We start from the raw sequence: 16943 nt of genomic DNA, 5'->3' as shown, positions 1-16943 counted from the left end.
ATAATAATAAATAATACAATTTATTTATTTATTTATTTATTTATTTATTTTTAGGGGAATTCTGTTCCACTGGCCTTAGTAAGCATGAAGGGATTTAGTCCATGGGAACTTGCTCAGTTATTGGTTAACTCAAGCAACTGCTTTTCTGTCTTCATAGTATAGATTGTGTTTAATGACTGAATACGAATTTATGTGTTTTCTTAAAGTACATTATTATTATTACTATTATTGTTATTATTAATCGTATTTTACTTTTTACACCAGGCTGGCTTTGAACGCACATAGATATGCCTGCATCTGCTTCCCAAGTGCTATCTCCTGGGCTGAACTTGTTTTCATTTTTGCTTATGGGTGTTGTTTTGCTTGCTTACATGTCTGTGCACCGCGTGTGTGTGTGTGTGTTCACACCTGTGGAAATTAAAGGACTACTTGGGAGAGTTCTCATCTTTCTCCATGTGGGTCCTGGAGATCTAGCCAGGTGTGGCAACAAGTTCCTTTACCCGCTAAGCCATCTCACCACCCCCTGCACTGCTAACTTTTCCCTAAAGCTACTTCCTGCTCCCAGGCTGTTATCCTGTTTGTCACTTTGGGATATTGTCAACTAGTGTTGACCATTGATATATTTATAGAAAAGTCTCTATAGCTTATGACTTGAATATAAACTTAAAGTATTTAAAGTCTATTCTTTCTTTTTTTTTTTTCTTTTAAAGTTCTTAGCTGATTTAAACAGAGGTGCTTTATGACCACACTTTCAACCTTGGCTTGTTTTTCAAGTGAGTTTTCCTGGGTTTCCGAACTGCCGCTATCTGAATATGAAAATCTCACCTTTAAGTCTCTGAACTCAGGGGGCGTGGAGGTGTTTTGATGTCAGCAGTAGGTAATCCATTAGCCAAGGCCAGTGAGGCTGGTCCAGGACAGCAGACACTGTCCTGCACTCACCATGAAAAACAGAACTGTTAGTCGAGGTGTTCGGGGTAAAAAACCAGGGCCCTGCAGGCCGGTGCCCTGGAATTTGTTTAAGGGTGGCTTTCCCTCTTCTGGGGGGAGGGATGGAGTGTGCGCAGATCTCTCTGGGTCGTCCTGAGGAAACATCTGGCGTCTCCCTGCCACAGACACAGGCTGCCCTTATTCTGGGTCTGTCATCCATGAAAGGCAGCTTCGGCCCTGTTGGTTTGCTTCTGAAAGGCTGGAGCGGGGGGGGGGGGGGGGGGCGGCGAGGGTGTGTGTGTAGCGCCTTAGAGACAAACAGCTGTGCTCATTGGCCATTTGTCCCTTGTTATGAACTGCCATCAGGCCTGCTATGGTGAGGTGGTGAAAGTGGGTGGGGTGGATTTATCAGAAGCTGGCTAATGATGAGGGTCTGAAGCTTTCTCACTTTTGTAAGATTTTTCACTCCAGCTTCTCCCGGAGTCTCCCACAGTGTGCTGAAAAAACCTCCGAGCCTTGGGGCTGGCAGGATGGCTCAGTGAGTAAAGGCACTTGCTGCCAGTCCTGATGGCTTGAGTTCTACCTCAGAATCCACATGGTGGAAGGAGAGAACCAATGCCTTTAAGTTGCCCTCTGACCTCCACACACATGCTGTGACACACAAGTTCCTACACATAACACACAATAAATAAATGCATAAATAAAACGTGTTCCTGAAGAAGTCTAACAGCCTGTTGATGGATGCTGAGTACAGGATCCCAGAAGGGGAAAGGGTGGGGTCTGGGTCTTCACTCCTCAGGGTGCTTTTTGAGGAAGATGCCTCTGTATTTTTGACTCCTCTTGAGCCAGCTATAGAATGGGCAGGGCCCAGTACAAAATGAAATGCAGATCCTGAGTGTGAGCGCGTGTGTATGTGTGTGTGTGTTGAGGTAAGAGGACAGCTTTCAGGAGTTGAGTCTCTCGTAGCATGTGGGGCCCTGGGATCAAACTCAGATCACAGGGCTTGGCAGCAGACAACCTTTACTCAAGGAGCCACCTTGCTGGCCCTCTGGTAAAAGTCTGTTGCAGCAAAACTTGACACTGTCCCAAGGACTCATACAGTAGAAAGAGAAAACCAACTCCTCAAAGTTATCATCTGGCTTTCACACACAGGTACGTACACACACACACACACACACCACACCACACCACACCACACCCACCACCACCACCACCACGTATGAGGTGGAAGTCCAAGTTCTATGCTTGGTACTCACACTAGTGTAATAGGCGTGGATATAAGCATCTCTTTTTCTTTTCTTTTTTAAGTTTTTATTTTAAGTGTTTTGCCTTGAATGTATGTCTGTGCACCACATGTGTGCAGTGCCTGTAGAAGCCAGAGGAGGGCGTCAGATCCCCCGTAACGGGAGTTAACAGATGGTTGTGAGCCACCGTGTGGGTACTGGGTGTAGAATCCTAGTTGGCTGGAAGAGCAGTCCGTGCGCTTAGCGATGGGAATTCTCTGGAAGCTGCTGGCCTGGGTCATACTACTCACCTCCTCGGTGACATTCCCTGGTTAAGCAATACAAGTGTCCTGGCCATGTTTGGGTCCTGTTAGTCCCTTTGGGATCTTGATGGCTGGGTAAGGATAGCAGGCTTGCTTGCATGAGGGACTAACCCGCTAGGGAAGCTTCGTTACCGCAAACACCTGGATTAAGGGGGTTTGCAGAGGCAGAACAGATGGCCTGAGGGAGGCAGGCTTTAAGTGAACTGATCATAATTGGGATTGGGTGTGGAAGGAAAAGACTGGGCCTGGGTGTTTAAATTTTTTTGGTGTGTGTGTGTGTGTCTGTCTGTCTTTGTGTCTAGTTGGAAAAGCAACCTACCTAATGCTTATTGTAAAATGAACAAGTGTGAAGGATTTAGAAATAAATCCTAACATTGATAGAACCAATCCCTGCCACGCCTGCCAGAGTGGGGTGCTGTTCTCTGTCAAGCTCACAAATACACAGATTCCAGGGGTGACCAGTTAGCAGTCAGTTAGGTTTAACCATTGGTGGCTGAGATCTGAACCCAGGGGTGGTCATTGGCATATATTTGGTAATAAAAAACCCAAGGCAATGTACATTTGGTAAAATTGAGAGGAGGAAGCGTTCAGTGGAGCCAAGGGTGGTGCTGGACTTAAAGGTCTCCTGTCAGGCACTGCGCTATGACGCTAGGGCTGGCAGCCTGTGAGCTCTGTTTCTCTCTGCCTACTGGTGCTGGTGCCCCCTGGTGGACAGGCTTGTTTCTCCATCTCCAATTCCATTGGGCCCCATTGCAATTTTTCCATCTCTGGAATGGTCTCTCTGTCAAAAGGATGTGCTGTTTATTGTTTATTTTGAGATAGGTTCTTACTGTGGAGCCCAGCCTGGCCTTGAACTCATGTAGATCTTCTGCCTCCACCTCCCAATGGCTGGTATTAAAGTTGTGTATTACCATTCTTGGCCTTTAAAAAGAAAGAAAAAAAAATCCCCCCCCCCCCGCCTCAGTGTGTGTGTGTGTGTGTGTGTGTGTGTGTGTGTGTGTGTGTACACACACGACAACTTGAGAGAGCTGGTTCTCCTATCTTGTGGAGCTGAAGCTGGAACTCAGGTGCTCCCAGTTAGCCTTCAGTGGTTACTTTTGTATTAAACAGGCTCAGGGCTGGTCTTGCTTTCCTCCAAGCAATACCCGATAGCTACTTACTTCCTTAGTATCCGGGTTTAGAAGTTTTGAGGAGGAGAGCTCCTGTGTCTTCAGACAGGGTCTTGCTGAACCGGGGGCTTAGTGATGTAGCTAGGCTGGCTGGTGAGAGAGTTCTGGGAACTCCTAGCTCTGCCCTCTCAGCACTGGGGTTACAGACACAAGAATACCTGTATTTTGTTCAGAGGCGTGTGTGGGCACTCGGGTGCCCTGCTACTTGTTAGACCCTAAATGTTCCAAGACAGTGATGTTGGCCTGTTGCTTTGCAGGGACCGTGAAGGTGAAGAGTTCGAACATCCAGGTGGGAGATCTCATCCTTGTGGAAAAGGTGTGTGGAGTCTGGAAGCTTCTCAGGGTCTGGGCATCGGTGGGAGCGGGAGCATGGGGAGTGGTACAGGCTGGGCAGAGCCCTTGTGCTCTGCGTCTAGTACACTGAGGGAAAAAAAACCAAACCAAAACAAAACAGAACTCTTTGGGATGCTAGCAAACATTTCTCTGTCCTGGGAAGAAAAACCTCTATACCTTGAGACAAACACAAAGAGATTTTCCCAAGGTGCCCGTGTGCTGGGGAGCCAGGAGCTCTGCTTATAATTATAAACACATAGTATACATTTGATTTTCTGCTTTGTGTTTGTTTGAGAGCAGGTTTAAAAAAAAACAAAAAACAAAAAACAAAACCCCACTTAGTCATAGTGTCTTTTCTAGAAGACAGCTTGCCCCATTGACACTTTAAAATACCGAGTTCACCTTTACTGCACTGCTAGCCTGTGTGTCCTGACTCACGGTGCCCGCCAACCATTTTATGGGGAGCAGGAGTGGAGAGTGGTGAGAATGGTAGAAAGTCTGTGTTAACGTTTATCACTTGAGCAAACACCGACTTGTATGTTTTTGGAAGGCGTGACAAGGCTTGGGGGGTGTTGGGGGAGAGTCTGGGCATCCCGTCTTACTCTGTTTCTGTAAGAATTGAGGCGTGCCCCTTGTTAACTGGTTAAGTGTAAGCATCCAAGGTCAACTTAAGAGAAAAAGGAAGGCTTCTTAGCTCAGCCACACAGGGCTGCTGTGCCCCCCCACTCCCGCCTGCTGTGTATTTATTCCTTTTTATTATTGTTTGTTTCTGAAACAAGGTCTTACCGTATAGATCAGGGAACCCATATATTTTCCTCCCTCTGCTGGGATTACCAGCTTAACACACCGTACCTGGCCTTCCCTCTTTATTTTGAGAATGGCCTTAGTTCTCACAACTTTACTTCCTTACATTGGGCTGCAAGGACTGGGGAGAAAGGGTCAGTCAGTAAAGTACTTGCCACACATGAGTGAGAACCCAAGTGTGGCCCCCATGTGAACAGAGCTGGGTAGTGGCACTTGTAATCCCAGCACTGGGGAGGCAGAAGCAGGCAGATCCCCTTGGGGGTCACTGGAACCTACTTGGTAAGTTTCAGGTCAGTGACAGAGCCATGTCTCAAAACCAAACCAAACCAGAAAAACAACAAAAAACCAAGGACCTCTGTTCTCCGTGCAAATACACGCACACACAAGTGCACACATACACTCACAGAAGAGGGAAAAAGCCCAATGTGGACCAGGGCTGAGGCACTAGGGAGTGCTCAGGCTTGCCTTCAGTACCTGTAGCTGCAGGTGTGTAGGGTGAGGGCAGCGCTGGCTGCAGGTTCAAGAGGAGTCCCAGGACCCGCTGTTCTTTTTCCCAGACGACCTATTGTTGGTGGGTACTAACTTGCTAAGAGTGTGCAAGAGCCTGCAGACTCCAGAAAAGCAACCCTGTGCTTAGCCATGATGGAGGATGAGACCCCACCTTGGCTGCTGCTGCACTAACGGTTTCTTTTCATTTGCCAGAACCAGCGGGTCCCTGCTGACATGATCTTCCTGAGGACATCAGAGAAAAATGGTAAGCATCTGATGGACACTGACCTTTGGCATTTCCACTGATAATCAGGCAGCATCATTGTTTGGAAATGTCACAGGGTAGATGTCACTGTGGGGCCTCACAGGCAAGCCAGGACATCTCTGTGGAGGGATGTTCCTCACAAGTAAAAGTGTTTTGGGAGCCAAGTAGTAGTGGCGCACGCCTTTAATCCCAGTACTAGGGAGGCAGAGGCAGAGGCAGGCAGATCTCTTGTGAGTTCGAGGCTAGCCTGGTCTACAAAGTGAGTCCAGGACAGCCAGGCCTATTACACAGAGAAACCTTGTCTAGAAAAACAAAAACCAAACAACAACAAAAAAGTGTTTTGGGTGCATATAGGTCAATAGAATTTGGTCACTAAAAACAGAGAAAATATGGCTGGGCATGGCATCACATGTTTTAATCCTAGCACTTGGGAGGCAGAGGCAGGTAGATCTCTGTGAGTTCAAGGCCAGCCTCTGCATAACAAGTTCCAGGTCATTGAGGGCCTACATAGTGAGACCATGTCTCAAACAAAAATCCAAACTAACGAAACACCAAAAGACAGAAGGTTTGGCTGGTGACATGGCTCAGCAGGTAGGTGTTTGTCTCCAAGCCTGGTAGCCTGATCTCTGTGACCCTCATGATAGGAGGAGAGAACCTCCTGTGTTGTGTGTGTAATACCCCTCCCTCCGCAGAAAAACCAAAAACAAAATAAGCAAACAGATATAATAAACAATTAAGAAAAAACAGTACAGAAAAGCAGGGCATGCTGATTTCGTGCCTGTAATCCCAGCTCTCCAGAGACCAAGGCAGGAGGATTGCGTGGAGTTGGAGGTCAGCCTGAGCTCCATAATAGTCTGTCCCTGTGTCAAAATAACCAAACCAAACAAGAACCACCACACAAAACCTACCTGGTTATGGTGTTCTGCTTCTGGAAGCTGTTGAACTCCCAGGGGTTCTCCTGCCTTGGCTCCATTTGCAAAGTAAGAATGCTGGGAATACAGCATGCCCTCCCACCTCCCACTGGGTTCTGGGGAGCTGAGCTTGGCTCCTCACCCGTACAGAGCGAGCACTTGATTGGCTGAGCCCTCTCCCCAGCCCTCATTCCTGGAAATGTTAATTGTATGTCAGCGACCTGGACTCCCTTCCTGTCTGACCCACTGTCCCAGAGCTTATGACACGACTGAGGTATATGTCCCTAAAATGTGCAAGCCTGTCTTCTTCAGTGTCCTGTATGGGAGCAGAGTACATCAGGCTTGAGATTTTATGTCTGAAACAAAGCTTTGTTGTATAGGTTTTTAAAAAGTATTTATTTTATGCATAGGAGTGCTCTATCACATGTACATCTGCTTGCTAGAGAGGGTATCAGATCACATTACAGATGATTCTGAGCCACCCTGTGGTTGCTGGGAATTGAACTAAGGACCTCCGGAAGAGCAGACAGTGCTCTTAACCACTGAGCCACTTCTCCAGCCCCTCGTATAGGCTTTTTAAAAAGAACTTTTAAGGACGTGACTCAGTTTGTAGAGTGTTGGCCCAGCATGCCTCAGGCCCTGGGTTCCAATCCCAGCTCTGCATAACATGTGACACACCTGTCCACGCTGCACTCAGGAAGTGGAGGCAGGAGGATCAGAAGTTCAAGGTCACCCTTGGTTATTATAGCGAGTTCCAGGCCAACTGGGCATATTTGAGACTTTGTCTCTAAATCAGTCAGTCATCAATCAATCATGTTGGATTTTGAAGCGCTGTGGGCTTGGGGGTTCTGTGTTAGTGGGGTCACCTTGCAGTGAGGGCAGACCCTGCCACGGTTTTTTCCAGTAGCCATGCTCTCAGCCCGTGGCTCAGCTTTTTAGCCCTTGAACACCCCTGGAGGCGGTGCTCTCACTGTCTCCATTCCTTCACCTCAGGAGCCTGAAGCGCAGAGATACTAGGCCAGTAAGTGACAAGTCCAAATAGTCCTGAGAAGGGGTCTGGAAATTCCAAACCCCTGCCTAGGAATAGTCAAGGAGTGACTATGTTGTGTTGGCCACAGTCTCATCACCCTGCTGGACTGGTATAGTGGCCTCCGTTTTTTATACATATAAGGGCAGATGACGATGGCTCAGCAAAGTCAAGAGCCCGCCCAACCCTAGATCCTACGGTGAGTGGTTGAGTGAGGATTTGAACCCAGACCTTGTAGAGGGGGTGGGAAGTGGAGATTTATTTTCCTTGAGAGTCATTGGCCGTTGATGGGCCATTTCTTCAAGGACCAGAGCCAGCACTGCCTGGAGCTGCTGCCGGAATTCAAGTTCCACACTTGGGTTACAGACATCAGGCAGTGCCCAAATCTCTCTGCAGGGTCTTGCTTCTTGCGCACGGATCAGCTGGATGGAGAGACCGACTGGAAGCTTCGGCTGCCGGTGGCCTGCACGCAGAGGCTCCCCACGGCTGCTGTGAGTAGCTTTTCTCAAAGAACTGCATGCTGGCCACTAGGTCACAGCCTGCTACTCACACTCAGGTGTACTTGGTGGCCAACGGGGCCTGTGGCATGTGGAGCCGGGCTGGTGGGGAACTGGAGACCCTTGAGCCTGCGTGGTCCCACTTACCTATTGCACCAGAGGCAGCCCTACCCCCTGTGAGGAGTGCTTCCGAGGGTGATCTCGCCAGTTTGCTGGGGTGTAAGAGAAGGAGGCCTTTCCTTCTGCTAAGAGCATCCTTATCAGTGGTTCTCAACCTTCCTACTGCTGTGACCCTTCAATGCCATGCCTCGTGTTGTGGTGACCCCCAATCATAACATTTTGTTGCTACTTAACAACTGTAATTTTAGCCGGGCGTGGTGGCACACGCCTTTAATCCCAGCACTCGGGAGGCAGAGGCAGGTGGATCCCTGTGAGTTCGAGGCCAGCCTGGTCTACAATGCGAGTCTAGGACAGCCAAGGCTACACAGAGAAACCTAGTCTCGAAAACCAAAACAAAACAATAAAACAGAAAACCTGTCATTTTGCTACTGCTATGAATTGTGATGTAAATGTCTGATATGCAGGGTGTCTGATATTCGGCTCCCTAAGAGATCATGACCCACAGGTTGAGAACTGCTCATCTTAGAGGCCGTTCTATCTACTGAGATCCTGTTCTGCACGTGTGGTGGGTTGAAGAAGAATGTCCCCTACAAGCTATATATCTGAATGCTTGGTCATCAGGGAGTGGCACTACTTGAGAAGGGTTAGGAACGTGCGGCCTTGTAGAAGAAAGTGTGTCACTGAGGTGGGCTTTGAGGGGTGTAAAAGCCCATGCAAGGTCGAGCCTCCCTCTCTCAGCCTTTATGGATTGGGACGGTAGCTCTCAGCTACCTCTCTAGCTTATCTCACCATGATGATAATGCACTAACCCTCTGAAACTGTAAGCCAGCCCCCCAGTTAAATGCTTTCATTTTATAAGAGTTGCTTTGGTCAGGGTGGCTCTTCACAGCAATAGAATAGTGACTTAAGACATCAGGCCTTGTCGTCGTCCTCAGCCGCACACACTGTCTCTGCTCTGACCCTGGCGGCTGCCCCTCTGACTGGTGGCCTCTAGCTCAGGTGTGTGGCTGCCTTGGACTGGTGCTTCCTTTGGGAGAGACACCCTTTCCAGGGGCCAGCAGGCCCACCGCACAGGCTCTGTGCACAAGTGTCTCTCCAGTCTACAAGCATTAATTTGGTTTTTACCTAGTGTTGGTTTTTTTCTTTTTCTTCCTTTGTTTGTGCTGGGATTGAACCGAGGACTTTGCACATGCTAGGTAGGCAGTTGAGTTCCCACTGAGCTACAGCCCAGTCTCTGATCACTCTCACCTGGCATTCCTTTCCTCCCGCTATCAGGCAGGGTCCCTACCAGTAGCCACCTAGTGGTGTCTGCCCTGCTATGCCCTCGTGCATAGAACCAGGTGGCCACAGAGTGCAGTGTCTGTCTAGAGGTTTGCCACAGCAGCTGGCTAAATTTGTTATTTATTTATTTAGTGAGTGTGTGTGCGCGCATGTGCCACAGCATATGTGTGGAAATCATAGGACAACGTGTGGGAGTCAGTTTTCACTATCCACACTGTCGGTCCCAGGAATCAAATTCATGTAGTTACTAGGGTTAGGGTCATAATTGGCTGCAAGTGCCTTTACATACTGAGCCCCATGCCAGATGGAAATGCTTTCCCACAGCACCGGGAATGGCTAAGTGAAGCGTTACTCTTCCTGGGCTTGGAGAAGAGAGGAGGTGCGGGCCAGTGCAAGTGCAGAGTCTCAGTGGCGCCTACGTGACGATGAACATGTCCCTCACACACACTGGTCATAATGCCCTGTTGAAGACCAGCTGCCACACCACACGGTGTACTGAGTCAGGGCGTAGACTGAGGGCTGGCTTTCTCTGAGGGCGACTGACCAGGCCGGAACTGATTGTTACCAACAGTGGCTTCCACTGATCGTGGTAGCTGAGGGGCCAGAATTACATTGCTGGCATCAGGCCAGTGCTGGTAGCTCCCTGATGTGGGCTTATGCCTATTATGGTAAATGTGGGCTAGCAGTGTTAGCTCATTGGCTCTAGTGTGGGCTTCCACTAATAGTGGCAAGCACCTAGAAAAGAAAGGAAAAAAGGAGAGAAAAAGACCACATACTCTCTTCTCTCTCTCTCTCTCTCTCTCTCTCTCTCTCTCTCTCTCTCTCTCTCTCACATGTGCGTGCAACCCCCCCCCCCACTCACTTAAGTTTAAGAGGAAACTTAAAAGAGGGAGTTCCAACAATTTATTTCTCCCACAGCTTATATATCTCAGCAAGACATTTCAAGCAGTACAGAGATCACAATGTGGTTACATTCTATTTCTCTTTAAGTGAATGAACCCAATGGGTCTATATAAGAAAAATATGTTCCTCAATACCCTCACATGAACAAATGTTTTATGTATTATGGGTGAGAAACAATCATGAAAAACAAGATATTCCCAAGAACCCACATACATTTGTAACTAAGCAACTTCTTATATATTAAGGAAGTGTGAGCAAGCAAGGTAATTGTTCAGCCAGCTTCTCTTTACTGTCAGGCTGCAATTTGTGGTTATAAAAGGAAGAATCAATTATCTTAAAAAGTAATCTTATAAAAATCTTAGAAGATGGGGCTGGAGAGATGCCTTAGAGGTTAAGAGAACTGACTGCTCTTCCAAAGGTCCTGAGTTCAGTTCCCAGCAACCACATGGTGGCTCACAACCATCTAGAATGTCATCTGATGCCCTCTTCTGGCATGCAGGTGTACATGCAGGCAGAGTACTGTAGACATAATAATAAATAAATATTAAAAAAAAATCTTAGAAGAATCACAAACCTAAACTTTTATATAAAAAAAACAGCCATTTCTATCTTTAAGGTATGCATCTACTCATTAGTAATTTTTATTAAATCATATCAGGAAGCTGAGGGCAAAAATAAGCAGAAGAAATTAGTCACCTTGGAGCCCAGCTTCAATGAGAGTCACACCAGCCAGTGCTAATTGGGGTATTGTCTTTGCTTGCCAACCTCAAAAAGTTCCTAGCCTTACTATTAAGAGTGGATTTTTCACTGGGCGTGGTGGCGCACGCCTTTAATCCCAGCACTCGGGAGGCAGAGGCAGGCGGATCCCTGTGAGTTCGAGGCCAGCCTGGTCTACAAAGTGAGTCCAGGATGGCCAAGGCTACACAGAGAAACCCTGTCTCGAAAAACCAAAAAAAAAAAAAAAAAAAAAAAAAAAAAAAAAAAAAGTAGATTTTTCCTTAATTTCAAATTGTTCCCTAAGATTTTCCACATCAGAGCCACTAGCAAAACCATCTTTACCTAACCTTGCTGAACAGTCTGCTGTTCCAGATTCTAAGGGTGGTGGTTGTTGCCAGCAATCTACATCCCTTAAGTTTTTTTCAGGGGTGGTAGTTGAATCATTCATCTGCTCCAGCAGCCATGCCTGAAAGAGATCAAGCGTTGCTATTCTGAGTGCCGGTGATACCGCCCAATGAGGGCTGGCAGCCCCCTTAGAGTGCCCGTGCAGCTCATAGATTATCAGAGACGTGGTGACCACAAGGGCAGCAAGCAGAGCGATGCCCCATAACAGCAAGAAGTCCTTAGGATGTGTAGTCCTGGGGCTCTGCCGCTCCGAGACACACCCCCTGCGCTTGTGCTAACCAGCGTGGGCCGCGTCCCATGAGTTCTAGAGCTGTTTTGCTGCTCCTCCCCGCACGGCCCAGACAGTGCCCTTCTCGCAGTTTGTTTTTAAATGAGTTTCTAGCAATAGTCCAAGAGCCCTGGCTGCCCATACTGCTTTAATCTTATGGGGCCGGTGTTTCATTTCTTGGTAGGAGTTTCTCCAGAAAAAGGAATCTGATCCTTAGAATGATTGGGAGGTATTTGAGGCCAGCAAAGATGGCAGAGTGTCCGTCGGCCTTGCATAGGGAGCATCTCCTGGTTTAGTAGACACTCATTTTGTTTTGCCCTTGTTTGGCTCAGGCCTGGGCTGGGGGTATTAAAGATAGATAAGATACCGTTGGCTTTGCTGTTGGGGAGACAATAATTGCCTTATTGGGCCTGGGGATCAAAGGAGCAGTGTTTTAGGGTTAGCTTTTTTTTTTTTTTTTTTAAGATTTATTCATTATGTATACAGTGCTCTACCTGCATGTACACCTGCAGGCCAGAAGAGGGCATCAGATCCCATTATAGATGGCTGTGAGCCACCATGTGATTTCTGGGAATTGAACTTAGGACCTCTGGAAGAGCCATCTCTCCAACCCTTAGGGTTTTTGTTGTTGTTATTATTGTTTTGAGAGAAAAATAATTCAGGCTGGAGAGGTGGCTCAGAGGTTAAGAGCACTGTCTGCTCTTCCAGAGGTCCTGAGTTCAGTTCCCAGCAACCACATAGTGGCTCACAACCATCTGTATCCTCTAAGGCCCTCTTGTGGCCTGCAGTTATACATGTAGATAGAGCACTCATCTACATAGAGTAAATAAACATCTTAAAAAAAAAATTCTATCAAGGGCAAAGAAATGTAGTGGGACAATCTTTCCCAGTAACGTATTAGTCTATTTCTGATTGAAAAATAAATGGAGCCGTGTGGAAGCCGCGGAAGGAAGTGGGAGGCCCTGCCTGTAGCCTCTGCCCCAGACCTTGTCTTCTTTCCAGAGGCCATTCTGTAACCTAGGTGCTGATCTTCCCAGATCTCTCTCAGTGCTTAGAGATATGTGCCTTCCGGCCCGTGGGTGATGCTTCATGGAACTAGGACCCTGCTGCTCTGACTTTTCCCCAGACAGTGTATGGGGAGATCTCTGGGCCTCTTCTTACTGGGATGTGCAGAGCCTCCTGGATGGTGCAGCCTGCCTGAGGGGTGGCCAGTGGCCTTCTCTAGCTACCAGAGCCTTCTAGTTGCTGTTTGCCATCCCCAGTCTGATTGAAGGCCTGATTGTTTTTTGTTTACTTTTTTACTGTTTTGAGATAGGATTGTAATGTGTAGCCCAGGCTATACTCAAACTCTTGATCCTTATGTCTCTGCCTCCCAAGTGCTGGGGTAACAGGTGTGCCCAATGACCAGTCTCAAATCACTCAACTTGTGAAGTAGATTATTAAAGATGCTCCCCCTGGCCCCCCCTCCCCCCACCCCATCCACAGACCTCTTACAACCAGGCAGCTCTGTTTGTTTAGCTCTTCGTTCGTTCGTTTTGTTTGTTTGTTTGTTTGTTTTCCAGACAAGATTTCTCTATGTAGTCTTGGCTGTCCTGGACTCACTTTGTAGAACAGGCTGGCCTCAAACTCACAGCAATCCACCTGCCTCTGCCTCCCAAGTACTGGGATTAAAGGCATGCGCCACCACACCTGGCTAGCTCTTCCTTTGCGTCTCAGTTGAGTCCAGGGCCACACAGGTACTAGGTGAGCACTCAAGCACTGGCCTGTATCCCAAGGACATCTTTGTTTTAAAGTAAGGTTTACTGGGCTGGGATTGCACTCACTGGGTGGACTGCTCATCTGGCGTGCGTGAAGCCTGGACTTGAGCCCCAGTATTCATAATCAGGCATGGTGGCCCGCTCCTAATCTCAGCATGCAGGAAGTAAAGGCAGGAAGATTGGGAGTTCAAGGTCATCCTTGGCCTAAATAGTGAGTTGAGGGTCAGCCTGGGCTATGTGAAGTCTTGTCTGTAAATACACAAGCAAATAAATAAAATAAGATCTATTTAGTAGGAGAACCCTTATTTCCATTTCTCTGTAAACCATTTCCGTGTCTCCTTGAAATAGCAAGTGACGGGGTGGTATAGGTAGAAAGAAGCTTTCCAAGGGACAAAAGTTAGGGTACCCCTGAGCAATGTTGTTAGAAAAACAAAACCCCAAATCATTCTGCTTTACCAATGAAGACTCAGGAGCCATATGCTGGGGTGAAAACCTGCCCCCTCAGGCAGAGAAAGCATCTAGCTCTGACCTTCCTACTCAGCTCATGTCCTGAAGGAAAAAGCCAAAAAAACAAAAGCTCAAAGCCAAAAAACCCAAAGCCAAAGGCTAAGGCCAAAAGCTAGTTAGGTCAGCTGACAGCCCAGGAGGAAAAGTCAAAAGCTAAAAGCATAGAGCTCTTTCTTCTTCTCTACTCTGTCTTAAATACCCTTCAACTCAATGTCCCTGCTCTGTGTTTAATCCCTGTCAGCTGGTTACTTACTCCTAGGCCTATTGACCTAAGGTTAACCTTATTAAATCCTGTGTACAGAAAGCTCTTGGATAAAAGGTGTGTGCTAGGGCTGGCTGAACCACATCTTAATCACCTGTTTACAATAAAACAGGAAGTTATTGGATTAAAAAATGTGTGTTAGGACTGAACATCACCAAAGGAGAAATCTTGGGGTTCACGATGGGTTCCAATATCCTGTAACAGGGTTGAAGAGATGTCTCAGCAGTTAAGAGCACTGGCTGCTTTTCCAGAGTGCAATTCCTGGCCACCCACATGGCAGCTCACAACTAACTGTAACTCCAGTTCCAGAGAACCCAACACTCTCTCAGTGACACACATGCACACAAATGCAAATAAATAAATTACTTTTTAAAAATATCCTGCAAGAGTGGAGTGCTTTCCTGGACCACAAAAACAGATTGAAGAAGTGTCTCTAAGGGATCAGGCTGGAGTACGCCAGACGAGCTACTGGCAGGAGCTGGGATTTTTAGGCAACATAGCTACCATAGCTTGCCTGGCCCCTAGAGGGCCTGGCGGCCTTAGCCTGCATGAGCCTGGCTCCCCAGGAGGTTGGGGGGTGGGGGATGAGGTTGGGGCAGTGGGGAAGGTATCAGGATGTGAGCCTGGTTTGAAGATTTTTGTTGAAATGACGAATCGTGGCCAGTGAAATGGCTCAGCAGGTAAAGGCACTTCCTGCTAAGCCTGATGACCTGAGTTCAATCTTGAGGACCCCCACTGAAGGAGGAGAGGAGTGTTCTTCGACCTCCACTTGGTACATGCACACACTCTCACAGAGGTGAATAAACAAAGTGTTTAAAAAAAAACAAACACCTAGGGGCTGGAGAGGTGGCTCAGAGGTTAAGAGCGCTGCCTGCTCATCTAAAGGTCCTGAGTTCAATTCCCAGCAACCACATGGTGGCTCATAACCATCTATAATGAGATCTGGTGCCCTCTTCTGGTGTAAATGCAGGCAAAACACTGTGTATATATGATAAATAAATAAATCTTTAAAAAAACAAAAACAACACACCTCAGGATGAGAAGGGTGAGGAGAGGGAGAAGCCATATTAGATGAATATGTGAGGGAGAGCCGTGCACAGGGACGACTCGAAGGGCCTGTGGTACAGGAAGGACAGGTGTGGGACCCTGCCCTTCCCAAGTCTTATTTTAATGTACTCTGGGCTGCCGGGGTGGGTGTGGTCACATCACAGATAAGGAGGCCCAGGCCAAGTGCACCAGTCATGGCTCTGTGAAGGAGCTGAGATTCCGTCTTGCACCAAGTGTGCAGGGCCATAGCTGCCACGGGCAGGTGATTGCTGAGCGAGCAAGGCTGCAAGGGCGCTCAGTGAATGGTGGTTAAGTGTGTGAGGCTGTGCCGGTGGCTAGTGGGTGATTGACCAAGGCCAGGGCCTTGAGCTCTAGAAGCAGAGTTACTTTTGTTACTCAGTAGCAAAAGCTCAAGAAAATGAATTTAAGATAAATCCATAGGATCCAGGTGAGATGACTCAGTGTGAGGTGCCTGCTGTCATTCCTTTATCCCTGCATCCCACAAGGAGGAAGGAGAGAATCAACTCCTACAAGTGGTCACCGTGTGTGTGTCTGTGTGTGTCAGTGTATGTGTCTGTGTGTTTGTCTGTGTGTGTGTGTGTGTGTGTGTGTGTGTGTGTGTTTGATATCTCCTACCTGGAGACACACATACAAATAAGAGAATAAATGTAAGCCGGGCACTTGGGAGGCAGAGGCAGGTGGATCTCTGTGAGTTTGAGGCCAGCCTGGTCTACAAAGTGAGTCTAGGACAGCTGGGGCTACAGAGAAACTGTCACAGACATGAGGATAAGTCATACAGGCTTTGCTTGCCAAAGTTCCAGAAGTCTCCAGCTGTCCAGCATGGACATCCAGAGCAGCTGTTGAGGCTTTGCCTGACAAAGTTCAAACATCTCCGGCTGATCACCACTGCCCTTAAATATTATGTATGGTCCAGGTGTAATTTTGTCTAAAATCTGCCTTTTTTTCTCCTAAAACTCTTCTCTTTATTTCTCAGCTCTAAGGAAATGCATACAGGGAAAACTTTTCCCAGAGAGAATGTTGAAAGAGGGCACCTGGCCAAAGGCTTGAGACATGAAACTGCATGAAAGAAAGTTAGGACCTTGACATAACAGTACCTGCCTAGATTCTGTTACCTGTAGAACAGTTTCTTTAGAATCGGCTTTGAGAGCACTAGAAGGTGGGTTTGGAATGTCAATGCTTTATAGATATTTTACAGTAGAGGACCCCTTGGCAGTTAGCCTAGGCTTGGATAGCACACCTGTTGGTTTGGAACTGGAAGTAGGTCAAGTTTTTTCTTTATTAGAGAACATTTAGCTCAAACTCTGTTGCTATGACAATCTAATAAACACAATGGCTTTGGCCCTGGGAAATTTATGATTAACTTTACCGAGTATTGTTTAAGAAATAATCACCAGGTCATCCTGACCATTGCTTGGAAATTGATTGATTTTTGCTGAATGCTTTACTGTAGGTTATACAGAACTGTTTGTATTTCCTTGTTAGACTGGTCCCTTGCTTTAATGATTCTTGAGTGCCCTATTGATTGTAAAAGATGAGAAAAATCATGATGTTACCTGAAATGAAAATTAAAAATTGAACTTCATTTTAATGAAATACTGGGGTTAGCCCAGAAAGAACAAAAAGGAGTCAGACAGCAAGACAGAGACAGATAGAGAGACAGAGACAGATAGAGAGACAGAGATGGAGA

At 47.3% G+C, this 16943-nt stretch overlaps 1 protein-coding gene across 4 annotated transcripts in view; it reads left to right on the top strand.

Annotated features, from left to right (window-relative positions):
- The window catches only part of Atp9a (ATPase phospholipid transporting 9A (putative)), a 111346-nt gene that overhangs the window by 35306 nt on the left and 59097 nt on the right, over positions 1 to 16943 (top strand). For all 4 annotated transcript variants that reach the window (XM_051143865.1, XM_051143863.1, XM_051143864.1 and 1 more), the window contains exons 5-7: positions 3900 to 3958; positions 5482 to 5533; positions 7868 to 7962. In XM_051143865.1, the coding sequence (XP_050999822.1) occupies positions 3900 to 3958; positions 5482 to 5533; positions 7868 to 7962 (206 nt within the window). The remainder of the gene's footprint in view (positions 1 to 3899; positions 3959 to 5481; positions 5534 to 7867; positions 7963 to 16943) is intronic.

This window comes from Acomys russatus, chromosome 4 (assembly GCF_903995435.1).
Source record: "Acomys russatus chromosome 4, mAcoRus1.1, whole genome shotgun sequence".
Lineage (NCBI taxonomy): Eukaryota > Metazoa > Chordata > Mammalia > Rodentia > Muridae > Acomys > Acomys russatus.
Note: the sequence above shows the minus strand (reverse complement) of the source record. Positions and strands in the feature narration are given on the sequence as shown.